Raw genomic sequence first — 17,753 nt, 5'->3', positions numbered from 1 at the left:
AAATTGAATTTCCTCACAAAAGCATAAAATTCAAATAACAGAAATTTAAAATTTCACTTTTAATCAAACCCAAATGGATGGAAAGCTTCATGTTCACAAAAAACTCGAAGGAATGGAAAATCGGTGTAGCCACTCATTTTGAGATCAAGAAAAAACTATACTTGAAAAAAAAGCACAATTCTCATGGCCAAATAGTCAAAACAGATTTTCCTTAAAGTGCAAACTATCTGGAAAGCCCTGTCAGAGATTATTCATGGATCCATCCTAATTCTCTACATTTTCTACTGCTATTCATCACTGTTGAGGTACGAATAATCACCGAATCATACAAATGATCATAGTACCCAATGATTGTTAAAATTTGATCGATAATGTGAAAAGTAATTCATAGTCAACTCTCAATAACACAACATTGAAGGGATCATCGAATTAGGGAGGTATCGAATTTTAGAACACTAAGCTAGTGCAAATGCAATCCAAAGAACCAACCAAAACCAATGTTTGCTAAGATACTCTAACTCGATATCGGGTAAGAAAGAGCTAACTGTAGTGTTTTAACAAATGATTGACGAGATACTGATAAGTCGGACGATTCATGCTTCAAACGTGGTAAGTCACGTCGAACCAGCTAGTAAAAGATAGAAACATTGTGTCTTCTTCAAAGTTATTTAGAAGCAGTTCAAAATTCTACACAAGATACCTATCCAAATATGAGAAAAATGGTAAAATCTCTAGAAAATTTGCTGACAAAATTAGGAATCACTCTAGAAATTCTGCCAGAAGTTTTTCCATATATTCCCCATAGATGTCTTGGAGAATTTCTTTATATAGAAAAATAAAACTCTCAATTCATCCAGACTTGCTCCAATTGCTCAAGAACATTTTTCATGAAAGCAGTATTATTATGGTTAAAGCCGGAACTTGCCTATGACAGAAAATCGAGAAATGTATCCAGAGATTCGTTGAGGAATTTGTACGAAAATTTTTCTTTAAATTATATCAATATTCCTCCAGAGGGTAAGCAGTTTTCAATTATTGTCATTGAATGTGATAGTGTTTCCATGACTTATATTTCATATTAAAATACTCCATCGAGATACTCAGTAAGGTGAGGCAAAAGTTCATTTTGCATCAAAAATCGAACAACTTTTGTCTTTATTTCATAAACAATAACTAACAAAAACTTTTTTTCAAATTTCAATTGGTTTATCATTTTTGTAGTGAATATTTTCCACTAGAATAGCATTCGATCCATCATGAAATTGATAACACTGCGGAACAGGTTTTTGTCTCAAGCACCAAAATACCACTTTTTACTAAATTAAAGACTGCCGAATCCATTGCCGTTTTCAAAAATATCATAGCACATATAGTTTTAGAAATATTGACTGTTATGCTAAATTTGACTATTTCAGCCAACTTGCATGCAAGTTTCCAAGCTTGCATAGCATTTTAATCACTTAATTTGCCACGTAATCCAAACTTCATTTGTACAACAATTATTATCAACAAAGTTCATAATAATTACGATGCTCAGAAGTTGTTTTATGATGGTTTCGAAAAGTATTGTATTTTGCCATACAGTGATGGAAAGTGGCGAACGCTTCATCTGAACTGGAACAAAAACAAAACCAAACGCTCCCGAGCGTCAGAGCGCTGGCTTACTCGCATCTGTCGACTCCCGAGTAACTGAAGCTAAAAGTGATTCGCGAACGTGTTCGGAGCTGCTCAGAGTCATATTGTGCTTTTGGGAAAAAAGCTGCTTACCCTCCGAGATTTATGGTTTTCAAGGGCTTTTGACTACAAACGAGTAGTTTACTGTCGATATGTTATACAATTAATTTGTCTGTCAAAACCATAATAAATCACACCTTGCTCGGTTACTCGCGAGTAAACGCTCGCGAGCTTGTTGCTACTTCTTTTGACATGTTCTCCCGAGCAGACGGGTGCGGACTTACTCACACCTAGCCAGATTCCGAGTCTGTGATGTTTGTTATGCGTTGGTATACACTCGTGAGCTGCTTCGTGACGCGAACTTTTCCAGCACTGTTGCCATATAAGAGAAACAAAGAATTTTGTATGGAGACTGCAAGTATGTGGAAAATAACGATTTAACCTAAATTTAATTGTCCATTTTCAAACAAATTATATCTTAAATGGAAGCTTACATCATATATTGCATGCTTGGTGGATTAGATCACAGAAAAGTTTGATAAATCATAATTAAAATTTGATGTAAATATTGAAATACTTAAAATTTGATGTAAATATTTACGAAAACAGTATTTTATACAACTTTGGCAACCTGTAGCTAAAATTGTGACGTGTTGGAACATTTCTGACATCATATACGGCAACCCCAAATCTACCAGAGACACATAGTTTGATCCTTGAGACGCGCAAAAATGTCATTTTTGTTACGCTGTGTAATATATGTACATCAGAAATTTCTGAATAGAGGCAAAATTCTAAAAGATTTTTGCCCTACCTTACTCTATATAACTCAATCTGGTATAGTCAAATGAAGCTAAATCTCTCGAATGAAGAAAAACGTTGATAGCCGTCATTCAGTTCAATCGAGTACGAATTTGCAGAATAAAAACAAAGTATCCAATAATTCATATTCTCCGTTCATCCGCAAGGCAGCAGTTAACAGGGTTGGCCAATGCATCTATCATTCACGCATCCATGGGCAAAAGTTATGGCTCCCATTTCTTCCCAAATCCCCATCATTTTGTCATTTCCGGCAGAGACCATTTAACTCGACACCCGAGGCAGCTGTCATCTAAAGCGACACTCGGCGGAAGTCAATTATGCATCAATCTTTTACCATCCATTATAATGGCTTTCGCTTGTCCGATTTCCTACACTGCAGTGAGACATGGTTTTCAATAATGCCCCATCATTCCTCCTGCTAACGGTGTGGATACGGGTTATCGAACAAAAAAATAAATGATCTTGTGGTGCAATATTGATGAGCTACAATACTTGTGTGTCTGTTTTATGGCTATACCATTTTCCGATAATCGTTCTCTGGATGGTGCTTTGATGGATTATGATTATATTTATCGTAACAAATCTGCTTCTGATGATGTTATCTCCTGGGAAAATTTCTACCACAAGGGCAATGTATCAGAAGAAAAGTGACATCTACAGCACTGAACATCATTGCTAGAAACCAAAGTTTGGCCAAAACTAGTTTTGAAATACCTAATTTGATTTCTTCTTCTTGGCATTTACGTCCTCACCAGGACAGAGCCTGCTTCTCAGCGTAGTGTTCTTATGAGCACTTCCACAGTTATTAACTGAGAGCTTTCTTTGCCAAAGTTGCCATTTTTGCATTCGTATATCTGTGGCAGGTGCGATGATACTCTATGCCCAGGAAAGAAAATTTCCATTACGAAAAGATCCTGGACCGACCGGGATTCGAACCCAGACACCTTCAGCATGGCTTTGCTTTGTAGCCGCGGACTCTAACCACTCGGCTAAGGAAGGCCCCTGTCTTATGACTAATTATAATATGCTATTTGGTATTTTTATTGTATCAAAAAGGACATGTTGCAATTCACAGGCTAAGTAATCAAAATATGATCGAAACATTTTTTTTATTCGATCGAGCTTTTATCAATTATGTTATTGAGCTTTATTTGTTATAGAGAAGATTGTCAAAGTATATTTAAAAGATTAAAGCCGATAATATTTTCGATTTGTAATATTCGAAACAGCGACATGATGCGACGCGAGTTATTTTTTATCTTAAAAATCATCAAAATGACTACAGTCTTATACTCACTAAAACATTCACCATTATTCTAATCCTGATGTGTATAAAGCGCGAGAATTGTGCAGTGGATCAACACACTTTAGAGACACTACAACAAAATAAGTTGGAATAAAAACGAGAACAGTTGTGTCAGTTTAATTGATAGTTCTCGGTGTTGCGTTTGAATAAAATACCTATTAACTAAATTTATCAACGAAACATAGTTAGAAAGGATTCATTAACCTCTAATTGATTCAGCATCCTTTCCTAATTTTACCATTCTCCATTTACACCTGGTTATATGTTACATAGGCACATCCAACAAATAAATTCAAACTAATCGACAAACCATGCTCCGAGAGTGAGAAGCATTTTCCCGCATGCTGTTGTTATTATTTCCGGCTCTTGCTTTGTCCGTCGTAGATTTGTTTTTCAGCGCCCCTTTCCGCAACCCAATAGATCAAGCCAGCTTAAGCAAACTCCTACCACCATATCCAATCCAGAGAAAGATTGATTGCTTTTGGCACTACCTATAGGTACCTGCTACTCTGAACACGCAACGTTGATGGGTTGCACAGTTTCAGAAAGCTGACGGTTTGCCTCACCGACTTTGAGATACAATGGAATATATATGACGAAGGTAGACACTACAGGAAGGAAGGCACTTTTTGGATGATGCAGGTTAAAACGTGTTGGAGTATTTTTTCCCTTTGACAAAGTAATTTCCAGTTTCACGACACCAGGTGAAAGGGATAAATGGAAAGGGTTGATTTTAGTTGATTGCGAACACAGAGAGAAAATCGACCAGCAGACTGAAGTGTGAAGCTAAAATGCATCATGCTCTTGTTTCAAATACTTGAACCATACTTCCAAAGCTTGAAAGTATTTCATTGAAAAAATATTTATCAAAAGCACATAAATTTTTCAAAGTGTTAAAATTAATCCGCTTTTATTTGTTTCGAATTTCCAGGTCTGCACGGACCACGAGGTAAGCCAGGACGACCCGGCATCAACGGCACTCCCGGAACACCCGGAATTAATGCGTGGAAGATTAAGGTCAACGATACGTTCTCCAACGAGCTTCTCGTGCCACCAACGATAGCCGGCTCTGGCACACCGGAAGCACTTCGTCCCATCGTGGTTCAGGAGGGCACTCACCTTCGATTACGTTGTGCTGCCACTGGAACGCCTAAACCACACGTCGAATGGCGCCGAGAGGATGGAAAAACAATCTCCAATGGTGCATGGCAAGGTAATAAAGAGTCATTCCTTTGAGCTTGCAATCCTTTCACAGTGTGTTACCAATACCGTCCATCGTCATACAGAAAGCTGGTAAATTGAATTTAAAACTTTCATACTTCTCTTCCCATCTGTTCTTGTGGACGCTTCCGGCTTTTGTCTTCCGTTTGACTCGGTCATGTTCTGACCGATGGACACCATGCAGCTTCGTCGATGGCTGGCCATACTCTCAACATTACCAAAATCAATCGAGTGCACATGGGAGCTTATCAGTGCCTGGCAGACAACGGAATTCCACCACCAGCGAACCAGACGTTCAACATCGAAATTCAATGTATGTACCTCGGAAACCAGCTGCCAGCAGGAATTTCATCACTTTATTTGCAATACCCTCCTCCAGTTCCACTCTAATAGCATCCCAAAAAGGCTCTTCTCGTACATCCACTTTGGTACTATTTCAATTTGTAATGGATTAACTGGCACTCCACAGCGAAATAATGTTGCCAACTATTTCGATACGCGAGTATCGTTCACTGTTCTGTTATACAGCTGACGAGCTTCGAATACTTGAGATCGAGTTTCCGAAATTGAAATTTTTGAACCCCACTCTTGATTGCGACGACAAAGCGATGAATCGCTCACTGAAAATGCTGCAATAATTTCAAACGCTCAATGTTCGTAAATTTCGCAGATGTTAATTGCAGGAATTGTTTTCAATGAAAAAAATCCATTCCAACGTAGGTATTTGAAGTTAATGCACGTGCACGAAAAATATATACAAATTGTACTCCTTCATTGATTATCACATCAGCTAAAAGCTTTGATCATTTATTTTTTTTTATTTTTTTAGTGGCTTTACTTTCAGTCTTTTGATGTCATTGTAATATCGAAATATGCTGCCTTGACACTTACTCGAATTCAATTTACCTGAATGCGACATTTACCCAAATGATACAGAACTGTGAATTTGTCATGATCTCCAAAGTGTATAATACTTATTTAAACATTATCACATTGCGAAAAAAAAATTTCCCATTTTTTTGAAATTTTGAATTTCAAGACTTTTAAATCATGATTTGGGAATCATATTTTTTTCCGTGTATTTTCTTAGGGGTCTATTTTGTAAATCGAACGGTTTCATGTGACTCATCTGTAGTCATTGTCGATCGAAGCAAGCATGCATATTTCAGATGTCACCCGTCGACTCCCATAGTAATCCAGTCACATAAAGTGACAACTGTCGATAAACTCGAGTGACAGAGCCGACTCGAGCAAAATTTTTGGTCGACAGTAACTCCAGTCGAGTCGTTTTTGATCGACTCGACTTATAAAATAGGGCCCTTAATTATCCTGCTATTTTTGATGTTGTTGGTGAAAATTTCATGCCTGGTTGTAGAGCACATATTGGTTAACCCATTAATGCCCAATGATCTATTTAGAGATCAATTCCTTTAGTACAGTAAATGTATGTGAATAAATGGATGGATGGTATCTCCGACAAAGTTATAAAACAGCTCAAGGACAGTCTAATGACAGGTTTTTGATTTAGATTTCTTCCACAAGATTGTGCAGGAAACATGAAATATTTCAATTTTTTGAGCTTCCGTCGTCTTTTACCTATAGTAAACGAGCTCGTGGGAAGTCATCAATGGCTGATGGACAACGGACCAGATCTTTACTGTACGGCTACTCCTCTAAAAATGTCGTAAATACCAGGTGCCAGCGCATCACCTTTTCATCAATTTCAAGGTGACATACGATAGTATCGACCGCGTAGAACTATGAAAAATCATGGACGAGAACAGTTTTCCCGGAAAGCTCAGTTACAGGCGAACATTCCAGTGCGTTTGGATCCCTCCGGGGACTACGACAAGGTGATGGACTTTCGTGTCTGCTTTTCAATACTTCGCTAGTATTATGCGGAGAGCCGAGCTTAATAGCCGGGGTACGATTTTTACGAGATCCAGTCAATTTGTTACCTTCACGGTTGAAATGAACATTTGAAAAGATGGCAGACCTGTACACCCGCCTGAAACGCGAGGCAGCAAAAGTTGGACTGGTGGTGAATGCGTCCAAGACAAAGTACATGCTAGCTTTTGGGGCCGATCGCGAGAGAGCTCGCCTAGGTAGCAGTATTGCGATAGACGGGGATACGTTCGAGGTGGTCGACGAGTTCGTTTACCTTGGATCCTTGCTGACGGCTGACAATAACGTTAGTCGTGAAATACGGAGGTGAAATACGGTGCTCGAGGAGGACTCTTGGAGTCTTCGTACGTCGGGTGCTTAGGACGATCTTTGGCGGTGTGCAGGAATACGGTGTGTAACGGCGAAGGATGAACCACGAGCTCGCCCAACTCTACGGCGAACCCAGTATCCAGAAGCTGGAAGGATACGATAAGCATGACATGTTTCAAGAATGCCGGACATAAACTCTGCAAAGATGGTGTTCGCTTCGGATCCGGATGGTACAAGAAGGCGTGAAGTGAGCTAGGTGGGCGGATCAAGTGCGCATCGATTTGGCGAGCGTGGGGCAGAACCGAGGATGGAGATATGTGGCCACGAACCGAGTATTGAGACGTCAAATTGTTGATTCAGTGATATCTGTTTAGATGCTAACTAAATAAATTAATAAATCCAGTGTGGATACTGGAATTCCAGTGTGATTCTCAGGGTATTCTGAGATTCCAGTGTGGATCCTGGATTTCAGTATGGATTCTAGTATTTTAGTGTGGGTCCTGGGATCACATTGCGGATGTCAGTGTGGATACTAAGATGTTAGTGTGGATACTGGAATTCCAGTGTGGATATATGGATTCCAGTGTGAATCCTAAAATTGCAGTGTGGATTCCGGGATTGAAGTATAGATCCTGAGATTCCAGTATGGATAGTGTTATTCCATTGTGGATCATTGATTTCTTATGTAGATATTGATATTCCAGTGCGTATTTCAGTGTGTATCCTGGGACTGAAACGTGGATCGTAGTATTGATACACTACACATATCTTGCAATTCTATTGAGGAGAGGATCGTAGGACTCCAGCGTGAATATTGGGATTTCTGTATGAATCCTGGTATTTCAGTGTTGGTATTCCAGTTGGATTCTTGGTGAGTCGTACAATTACAGTGTGGAATCCGACATTCAGGTGACCACCTCGGGATTCCAGCGTGGATCTTAGGATTTCAGTGTGGATCCTGGGTTTGTAACACGGATACCTGATTTCAAAGGGATTCCAAGATGTATTCTAGGATTCTGATGTGAATTCTGTTTTTGGGATTCCAGTCTGAGATTTCGGATGTGACGCCTGTGATTTCAATGAGGATTCTGTGATACCAGTGAGGATCTTGAACTTCCAGTGTGAATCTTTGCATTACAGTGTATACCCTGGGATTTGAATATAGTTTGAAGCACAATAGACATAAATTTTCGTTACATGTTATCTCCATAATTTGTGTATTGTTTGCTGAATCATAACCGTGGGACGATTGTACTTTTAAAACCACTTCAACAGAACAACTTTTCCAATACGACGCGTGCTTTTCCGCCTAGAATCATACTTTTTCCGAGCAGTCCGAAATGGTACCACGTAATCATTGTTTCGTGCAGCAGTGCAGAGAATGCACTTTTTGCCGCATGCATTATGCTCACATTGTGCAGCAGCTTTCTCGCTTCTCAAGGCGAACTTTTCAGCATGAAGCTAAGAAGTACATGTACCAACTCACCTCCGGAAACGATTAACACCGCAAAACATGTACACAAAATGATGCTTTATTTACATCGTCTCGCTGGTTCTATGGATGAGAAGAGCTTTTTTGCCTCTAAGTGGAAATGGGAGTGTGTATTATTTTTGAATTTAAAGCAGAATTCAACTTCACGATACTGACTAATTTGATTTGTAATTTCATTTGACAGTCCCTCCGCTGATAAGAGTTCGAAACCAAATGGTTTACACTGCTCTGGGCTCAACTGCAACTTTGGAGTGTGAGGTAAGTAATGAGTTTGGAAACATTTTCCACTATTGGTTTGATATTTTAATACATTTTCACAATTCACATCCATCATACTACTCAAAAAAGTTTTATCTAGCAGATGAATCACTTAACGGATACCGTTAGTCCTCACTTTGGTTTTTCAAGTATCTGTTGAGTTTAATGGACTATTCACAAAAATATGCGATCCATTTTAAACATAAAGAGTTAGCCAAATATAATTTAAAAATATGAATGAACTAGGTATAGTTCCATGACTCATATGAGAAAGTTTCAACAGCGTTGGAACCACATCCAAAGCGTTTAGTCTTCAAATTCTTCTTTTTGATGACTATTCGGAGGAACCATCCCACTTCTTCCTCATCTTTCTGGCGTTACGTCCTCACTGGAACAAAGCCTGCTTCTCAGATTAGTGTTCTTATAAGCACTTCCACAGTTATTAACTGAGAGCTTACTATGCCAATGACCATTTTTGCATGTGTATATCGTGTTAGCATCCCACACAAACTTCCAATATATCGAAAGAAAAACGGACATTGTATATTTATAGAAAGTTGCAAACTCTCCTACCAATGAACAAGTCAACAACCAAAAATATACTTGCGGCTAGTAAGTACTTTCCAAGATTGTTGAAGTAAGATAAATTTCAATTTCATCACATTGCAAGTTCTGATTCAATTACATGATATCGGAACACCCGTAATTCCTACAAAACCAAGCTACCCCGAAAACCGAAAACTTTGCAAGAGCACCCGTTCCATCGACATTCAACCTCATAAATCTCCTGGCAACCGATGAAAAGCAGTAGCTATTGGTACCAACCTCCACTCAAGTTCAATTTAAGTTATCTCATATTTTCTCCCACGTTGTTCCCACAGCTCAACCCAATGGAACCCTTTTTGGGGGAATCGTTTCGTTTTGGAATACCTTTTGACAAGTCTAGATGTATCCTATTGCCATATTCTTCTGGTTCATCACGCCCAAGGCGCTCTCGCTTTGCCTTTCTGTTTCTGTTGCCTTGAAGGCAATTTTCCTCGTTAGTGGCTGGCAGCAGTCATAAATCTAAATTTATACATCTTTGACACTTCTGCCAGTCCAGGCGTGTCCAGGTATGATACCAACCTACTTGCGGTTAGAGCTTGGCTTCGCAAAGCATCATCCGTTATTTCCTTCTCTGTGAAGAGAAACAAACTCTCCTGAGGCTACACAACGTAAACAGTTTACCTAAGAAGCAAACAAGACCTTTAGTCACCTGACGATTTTCCGGCCAATGTCGTCAGTAGAAATGGAAAGGTGGTAACCTGTTGCATGCACAATAAAGACAAGAGTGCTTTATTCAACCCAATATTTTGACAACAATTGCCACATTCGAAAATTTAAACATCGATGCATAAATTGGTTTTGTTAAAAATCTTTCACAAAATGTGTTTGAAAGAGGATTTTTTTTTTTCAAAAAATATTCATGTGTTTCCTTTAACACTGTTTTACAACTTCAACAGCAAACTGACAAACTTGAGCATATGTATTTTTAAAAGACTCAATAGAAGTTTAAACTCGTATGATTAAAATCAGAAAAATGTACTTTTCAGTTACGTTTCGACCTTTTCGCACTAGTTTTAAAATGCCAGGAAATCCCGGGATATGGAAAAACAATCCCGAATCCCAGGATTACTTCAAGTCCGGGAAACAAAACGCACAACTGCCATCAAGTGATCATGTTTGATTTAGCCCCAGTACCACCAGCTCAGCATTCAAGAAGGGGTCCACTAGTATAAAATACAATAACGTTTGATATAGGTATATACAGTCATTGGCAAATACATATGATGTAAAACCGGTAATATTCTGGGGGATGCGAATTGAAATTCAACAAGCAGCTAGGCTGTCATGATTTCGTCACGCTAGAAAATGTTATTCAATTTATTTAACACAAAGGCTGCCAAATGTGGAAAATGTTGTTTTTTTTTTCAATTCATGCATAAGTCTCTTTGGGCCTTTCTTAGCCGAGTGGTTAGAGTCCGCGGCTACAAAGCAAAGCCATGCTGAAGGTGTCTGGGTTCGATTCCCTGTCGGTCCAGGATCTTTTCGTAATGGAAATTTCCTTGACGTCCCTGGGCATAGATAATAATCGTACCTGCCACACGATATATGAATGCGAAAAATGGCAACTTTGGCGAAGAAAGCTCTCAGTTAATAACTGTGGGAGTGCTCCAAAGAACACTAAGCTGAGAAGCGGACTCTGCCCCAGTGAGGACGTAAATGCCAAAAAGAAGAAGAAAAGAAGCATAAGTCTCTTTAAGGTGAAGGTTCATTGAGCACGTAAACATAATGTTGCCACCCACTCGAGCCACCCGCTAAAGCACCCTCTCGAGCCACCCAACAATGCGGAGCACAATGTTATGTGCGTCGGCCAAAAATAAATCATCATGTTTCATATATACCATCACCCCACAGTTATGGATCAAATAGTGTGGAGCCCAACATATAAAATTCAATAAAACGACATGGAAAACGTAAAATTGTAATTTAAAAGCACGAATCGAATCGTTTCAAATTGGAACTTTGGTTAGTAAACTGTTTTGAGTGTAATATTTACATAGGATTGCATAAAAATTAAAAATTGTGTCGATTCCTGAAAACCATATTATGGATCAATTTTCATATTATGGATGAAATTGTGACATATTACGGATCAGTGCGCAAAATTAAAAGATTTTCAACTCAATGCATCTGTATTGCATGGTATGGCGAAAGTTAACAATGTGACATATATTACTGCAAAAAATAGCAGTGTTAGAGCTGGAAACAAGGGTAAAATGCCCTTTTTATTGTGATACTGCATTGTAGTAACCGAGACATGAACTGTTTCCGTTCCACACCAAGTTTTCCACCCATTTTTGTCTGCTAAAATATGAAATTTACAAACCTTGAAGTTTTATTAGTTTTATCCTTAGTGCTATTGTCTGAAAATGTCGAATCCAATGCATAAAATAGCAGTAATCTACATTCTTTGGAAGTGATCCATAACCGTGGTAAAAAATCATTTCCTGGTCCATATTATGGATCACTAGTAAGAAGTGCTAATATTTGGTGTTTTGAATAAAAATTCATGTAAAATGTTTTCCAAAGATGAATTCATACTAAATCGAAGCGAACGAGCATAAAACATGCTATAACATTTGAATTTTACCACCTGTGGGAATGCTGACGGCACTTCTTACAGAAAACAACCATATAATGATAGCTGTGTGGTACCAACTAAACAATTGTCAAAAACACCGTTATTTAGCGGTTGAATGTAGTGCTTAACATTACAAATGGTAGAAGACAAATAGTATAACATGAGAAAAATATGTTTTACGTCAACGTTTATGTTTTGAGCGAGTTATCCGATGTTGAACGCCAAAGTGATCCGTCACTGTGGGTGATCCGTAACTGTGTGGGCATGGTACTTCCACCAACAAAATTATGTAGGTAGTGTTACTTGCACTCGTTTCATACAGAGGTATTATTGTCGATATGAATTCATCAACAACTTCATAAAAATTCAGAATCACAATTTATTTCATTTGGTAGTGAAAACATGTTTTTTGACCAAAATTATAAGCATTTTTCACACCATGCGTGTGTTGTTTACTATTTTTGGCAATTTTCTCCTCTCTTTTCTCGCTTCTCACGGACGGAGAAAGTTGCCATCAGTATGCATTTGAATTCTACAGTCAATTGTACTGTATAATATCTTATATTCATTTTTGCTGTTAAATTGCGTCGTACATTGTTTTTCTCACGCATAAAAATGTTTTGCAACACTTGTGACATTGTACACTTTTTGAGCATTATGAAATTGTAAAATACGTGGTTGTAGCAAGTGTATGAATATCCAAACCATTCTAATTGCAAACATAAAAACTGGCATCACTTCCAATAAGTGAGAGCGGCGCATCCGAATCATAAACAATGTTGGCTCAGTGAATTCGCGTTCCGGTGCTGTTTTCGAGCACAAATTGACTAATATAAGCATTATAAGCAATATAAGCATCGTGCGTGAATAATCAAAGTGTTTGAAGTATCGCATTAGATTTTTGAATTGCTACCGTGAGTAGATTACGATTAAAAGTGAGTTTTAGAACGGGCACCGAAAAGCCAGCAAACAATATCTCGGTGCGTGGAGAAGAAGTGATTCGGAAGTGCGTGGTATTTTACAACACAAATCACAGAAATAACTACGTATTTGCATTCAAAAACTGGTGATTTGTGAAAAACATATTATGGAATGCTTTCAGTTAAGAAACCACCGCTCTACAATAAGGTTAGTAACTTCAAATAATCATTTTTTGTGATCGCTCTCCAAAACACTGTGAGAAGTGTGGGAGGAGGGAGCGGAAAGCGAAGGGGGAAGTAAGGTGCCATATTAGAGGCCATTTTGGTACTCATGGGGATATGTCCTTAAAACTTCTTTAAAATATGTTTCTAACTGAATATACAGCCAGAAAATTTTATTTATTTCTATTTATTGGGTTCATTGTCTGCATTGAATTGATGATGCTTTGTGTAAAGCACTTCAATAGTGCTCTTTGAATGTGGTTTCCTGCGAGACAAGCAAACAAACAACGGTTAGCATTCGTGGAAAAGATTGTGTTCAATTTGAACGACCTGAATATTCGAATCCGCACCCCCTAGATAATATTAAGTTGTCTCAATAGCGTATCCGCTACGATATTTTACAAAAGTGTTGATGAGACTCCCCCTTTGGGACATTCGCGAATACCGTCAAACGGGGCTTCTTTTGACATTATATCCACATTCTTCAACTTTGAGGATTTATAGCTCTAAGAATTATGGATGGATTTCGATAATTCTTGCATATATCTAAGTTTTATATGTACGCAACAAATGTGCAAAAATGAAGCAAATCCATCAATAAATAAAAAAGTTGCTTGAATAGCGAAAAAATATGTATCTTTCAAGACAAAAAAGGGGCTACTTTGGACACTTTTAGAAATACGTTTTGATTATAAAATGAGTTTTTATCATAAATTTAAAACTGATCCTATTGATTTTCGTCCATTGTGATGTTTTCGAATGTTTTTCAGTGATAAACATAATATTGAAAATTGTCTAGCTTGAAAAACACTACACATACCTATACAATACTTTTCAGAAACACATGCTATTCATAATGTTTAGTTTGCATGATTGATATTTCAACTTTATTTCCTTTCAAATGTCACTAATAATTCTTGATTTTTCAAGTTGATGCAAGCGAATGGTCAAAGTGCAATCCATGATGTAAAATATTAATGACTTACAAGATCACAAACAATTTAAAGTTTGCATTTGTTAGATGCATTTTGGTTTTCAATCGTTTTGATGTGGCGTAAAAATAGTTTATATTAGCTGTTCTGTATCGAACTAATTAAAAATACGTCTGGTTCGTTTGATGGGAAAATACAGAATGAATGTTTTATTGAATCAATAAGGTGGGTAACTAATCAATGGTCGTTGCTATGTGGCCGCTAAGGCTGCCTGGATCAAACGTGCTACAGCACATCTCCCCCGTAAGCTAGTAGCGGTCTGGAATTCGTACCACCCGATTGCTTCTAGTAACATATACTCCATTTTCACGACTGCGACCTGGTTGTTGTTGATCTGGTTGTGGAATTGGGTTGTCATCATCTTCCGCGGATAGATACTCATCATCAGGAACAGCAACAATTGTTTCAATGTCTCCTCCACGAGCACCTTCATCTTCATAATCGTCATATGCGTACTTCATAATTTGATGTGTTCTTCTAACAATCATTCCCAAATCGGCAGCATGGCATTCATATATGTTTTCGCATTTTCTTCTAACAATCTTGGCTTTTATCCATCGTTGTCGATCAGGGTCTCGATAATCCCTCGCATATACCATCTCACCAACCGCAAAATTGTTGTCCTTCTTTCCAATATTGAGTTTCCAAGTTTTCTCGAAATGTTGAACGTTGGTTTGCTTTCTTAGAACGTCAAATCTGGTTTTCATTTCCCGTCCAAACATTAACTTGAAAGGAGTCTCATTCGTGGTACAATGCGGTGTAGCCCTATACATTTGTAGGTGATGATTCATTATTGTTGCCAAAGACTTACCACGGTTGCCGGAATCTGCTAACATTTTCTTCAAAGCATTTTTGAACGTTTTGACTGCATTCTCCGCAGCACCGTTTGAGCAGGGACTAAAGGGTGCTGATGTTAAATGACGAATACCTCTTTCCTGACAAAATGCTTGAAACTCGTTTGCCGTAAACGATCTTCCGTTGTCGGATACAAGAACATCGCAGTTTCCAAAACGTGAAAAACAATCCTCCAGCTTTTCGATGGTTTCTTTGGTAGTAAGCGAACGAACCAGGTAGCACTCCACCCATTTTGAATAGCTGTCCGTTATTATGAGGAAGTTCTTCTCTTTCAGGAACAAGTGATCTATATGTATCCTCTCAAATGGCCTTGAACTTAACTTCCATGGAGAAATCGGGGTATTACCTGCTTCCGGTCTACGCTGGATACAAATTTCACAACGCTTGCCAATGTCTTCAATGTCTTTGTCAATATTGGGCCACCAAAAGTAATTGCGGGCCAGAGACTTCGTTTTGACTATTCCAAGATGCGATGAATGTAGTTCTTGCAGCAAAAATGGACGAAGCTTGGCCGGCGCCACAATGCGATAGCCCCACAAAAGCACTCCTTCTTCAACCGTCAGCTCATTTTTTTTTCGAACATGAAACTTCTTAAGTTCCTGGTCATTCATTTTGCTTGGCCATCCGGTCTTCACGAAGTTCACTATTCGGCTAACAACAGGATCGCGTCGAGATTCCATAATGAGCTGCTTTCGTTCCACTAACGATCTTGTCTCGGATTCCAAATATTGTAGAAACATTACTTCTTCGTCATCTCCAACGTCGTCTTCACTACATTGAACTGGTGATCGTGACAAAAATTCTGCTACCTTGTTGCTTACTCCTTTGATGTACTTGATTTCATATTCATAATTAGCCAGGAATACAGCCCAACGTTGTAGCTTGCCAAACACCATATCTGGAATTCCTTTTCGTCCAAATATCGACACCAGAGGTTGATGGTCCGTCAAAATTGTAAATGTTCTTCCAAGTAAGTAGCCACTCAATCTTCGTACAGCATAATAAACAGCCAGCGCTTCCATGTCCAAAGGTGAATATTCTTGCTCATGATTCTTCAGCACTCTCGAAATGAATGTTACTGGCCGCTGACTTCCATCTGGGAATACTTGCAAGAGTACAGCTCCGACACCTTTGCCCGAAGTATCAGTAATTAACACAACAGGCAATTCTGGATTGTACGGAGTTAAAACGTTGTCGGAACACAACATCTGCTTGATGGTTTCGAAAGCCGCATCGCATTCAGCTGACCAATTGTATCTTTCGTCTTTCTTCAGCATTCGGTACAACGGACTCAATATTGTTGAAATATTCGGAATGAACTTGGCGTAATACGTTACCATCCCGAGGAACTCTCGTAGCGCTTTCACATTTTCCGGTCTTCGAACATCCATAATAGCTCGAACCTTCTCTGGATCTTTATGTAGTCCATCACCATCTACGATGTATCCCAAAAACTGCATTTTGGTCTTCAAAAACTCGCATTTTTCTCTATTCAGGCGAAATCCTGCTTGCAAAAGCTTCTCCAAGACTCTTGATAAGTTACTCATATGCTCACTAACTGTTGCACCGGTTACCAAAACATCATCGAGGAAATTGACGCATCCCGGACAATCTTGTAGTAGCTTCTCTAGAACCTCTTGAAAAATCGCACAGGCCGGTTTTGTTCCAAATGGCAATCGGTTTACATGATAAATACCTTTGTGGGTGCTCCATGCTAACATTCTCTTGGACTCATCTTCCAGCTCAAGTTGATTATATGCTGACTTCAAATCCAACTTCGAAAACAGTTTACCTCCTTGCAGCGCGTCAAACAAATCCTCTACAACCGGCATTGGGTACCGCTTGTCTTCAAGAAACGGATTCACGGTTACCCGGTAATCAGCGCATAGACGAATTGACTTATCTTTCTTCAAAACTGGAACCGAAGGTGTTCCCCAGTCAGCGGTTTCTGCCTTCGAAATAATGCCTGTCTTCTCCAGATTTTCCAATTCTTCCTCCACCTTGGATTGGAACGAAATTGGTATCTTCCTTGGCTTGAAAAACTTTGGCTCAGCATTCGGCTTCAATTGCAAATTGACCTTCGAATACTTGTAACGGCCCAACGATCCATCGAACAATTCTCCGTAACGATCTAAAACTTCCTTCAGCTCTTTTTCATGCTTCTCTGATGACTCCGTATCCAACTTGTTGATTCGCAAATTCAGCAACTTCCCAATAAAATCTCGTTCGATCAATGGGTTGCGTCCTCCTTCAATGACAACAACTTGACCAACAGCTTGCCGACCCTGATACACTAGAACAGCTTCAAATGCTCCTTTCGGTGTAGCCTCACCGCCGGTATAAAACACCAGCTTACCACGGAACGGATGTAACGGAAATTCTCCAAACTGGCTTTGATAAAACGCTTCTGAAACTATTGTAATCGGTGATCCTGTATCCATTTCAAACTTCGTCATACGTCCATTAACCGCAACGTTCACGAAATAAGGGTCAGAGCAGCCGATGCTGTTCACCTCCAAATGATTGACTTTGTTTTCTTTTCTTCCAGAGTTCTCCTTCGGCTTTTTCGGACAGACCACGGCAATGTGACCTT

At 38.9% G+C, this 17,753-nt stretch overlaps 1 protein-coding gene across 4 annotated transcripts in view; it reads left to right on the top strand.

Annotated features, from left to right (window-relative positions):
* The window catches only part of LOC5566132, a 150,624-nt gene that overhangs the window by 105,026 nt on the left and 27,845 nt on the right, over positions 1-17,753 (top strand). For all 4 annotated transcript variants that reach the window (XM_001650443.2, XM_021839706.1, XM_021839708.1 and 1 more), the window contains 3 exons: positions 4,734-5,015; positions 5,208-5,336; positions 8,914-8,987. In XM_001650443.2, the coding sequence (XP_001650493.2) occupies positions 4,734-5,015; positions 5,208-5,336; positions 8,914-8,987 (485 nt within the window). The remainder of the gene's footprint in view (positions 1-4,733; positions 5,016-5,207; positions 5,337-8,913; positions 8,988-17,753) is intronic.

The sequence above is a fragment of the Aedes aegypti genome, chromosome 2 (genome assembly GCF_002204515.2).
Source record: "Aedes aegypti strain LVP_AGWG chromosome 2, AaegL5.0 Primary Assembly, whole genome shotgun sequence".
NCBI lineage: Eukaryota > Metazoa > Arthropoda > Insecta > Diptera > Culicidae > Aedes > Aedes aegypti.
The sequence above is the reverse complement of the archived record's forward strand: the minus strand, read 5'-3'. Positions and strand labels throughout refer to the sequence as shown.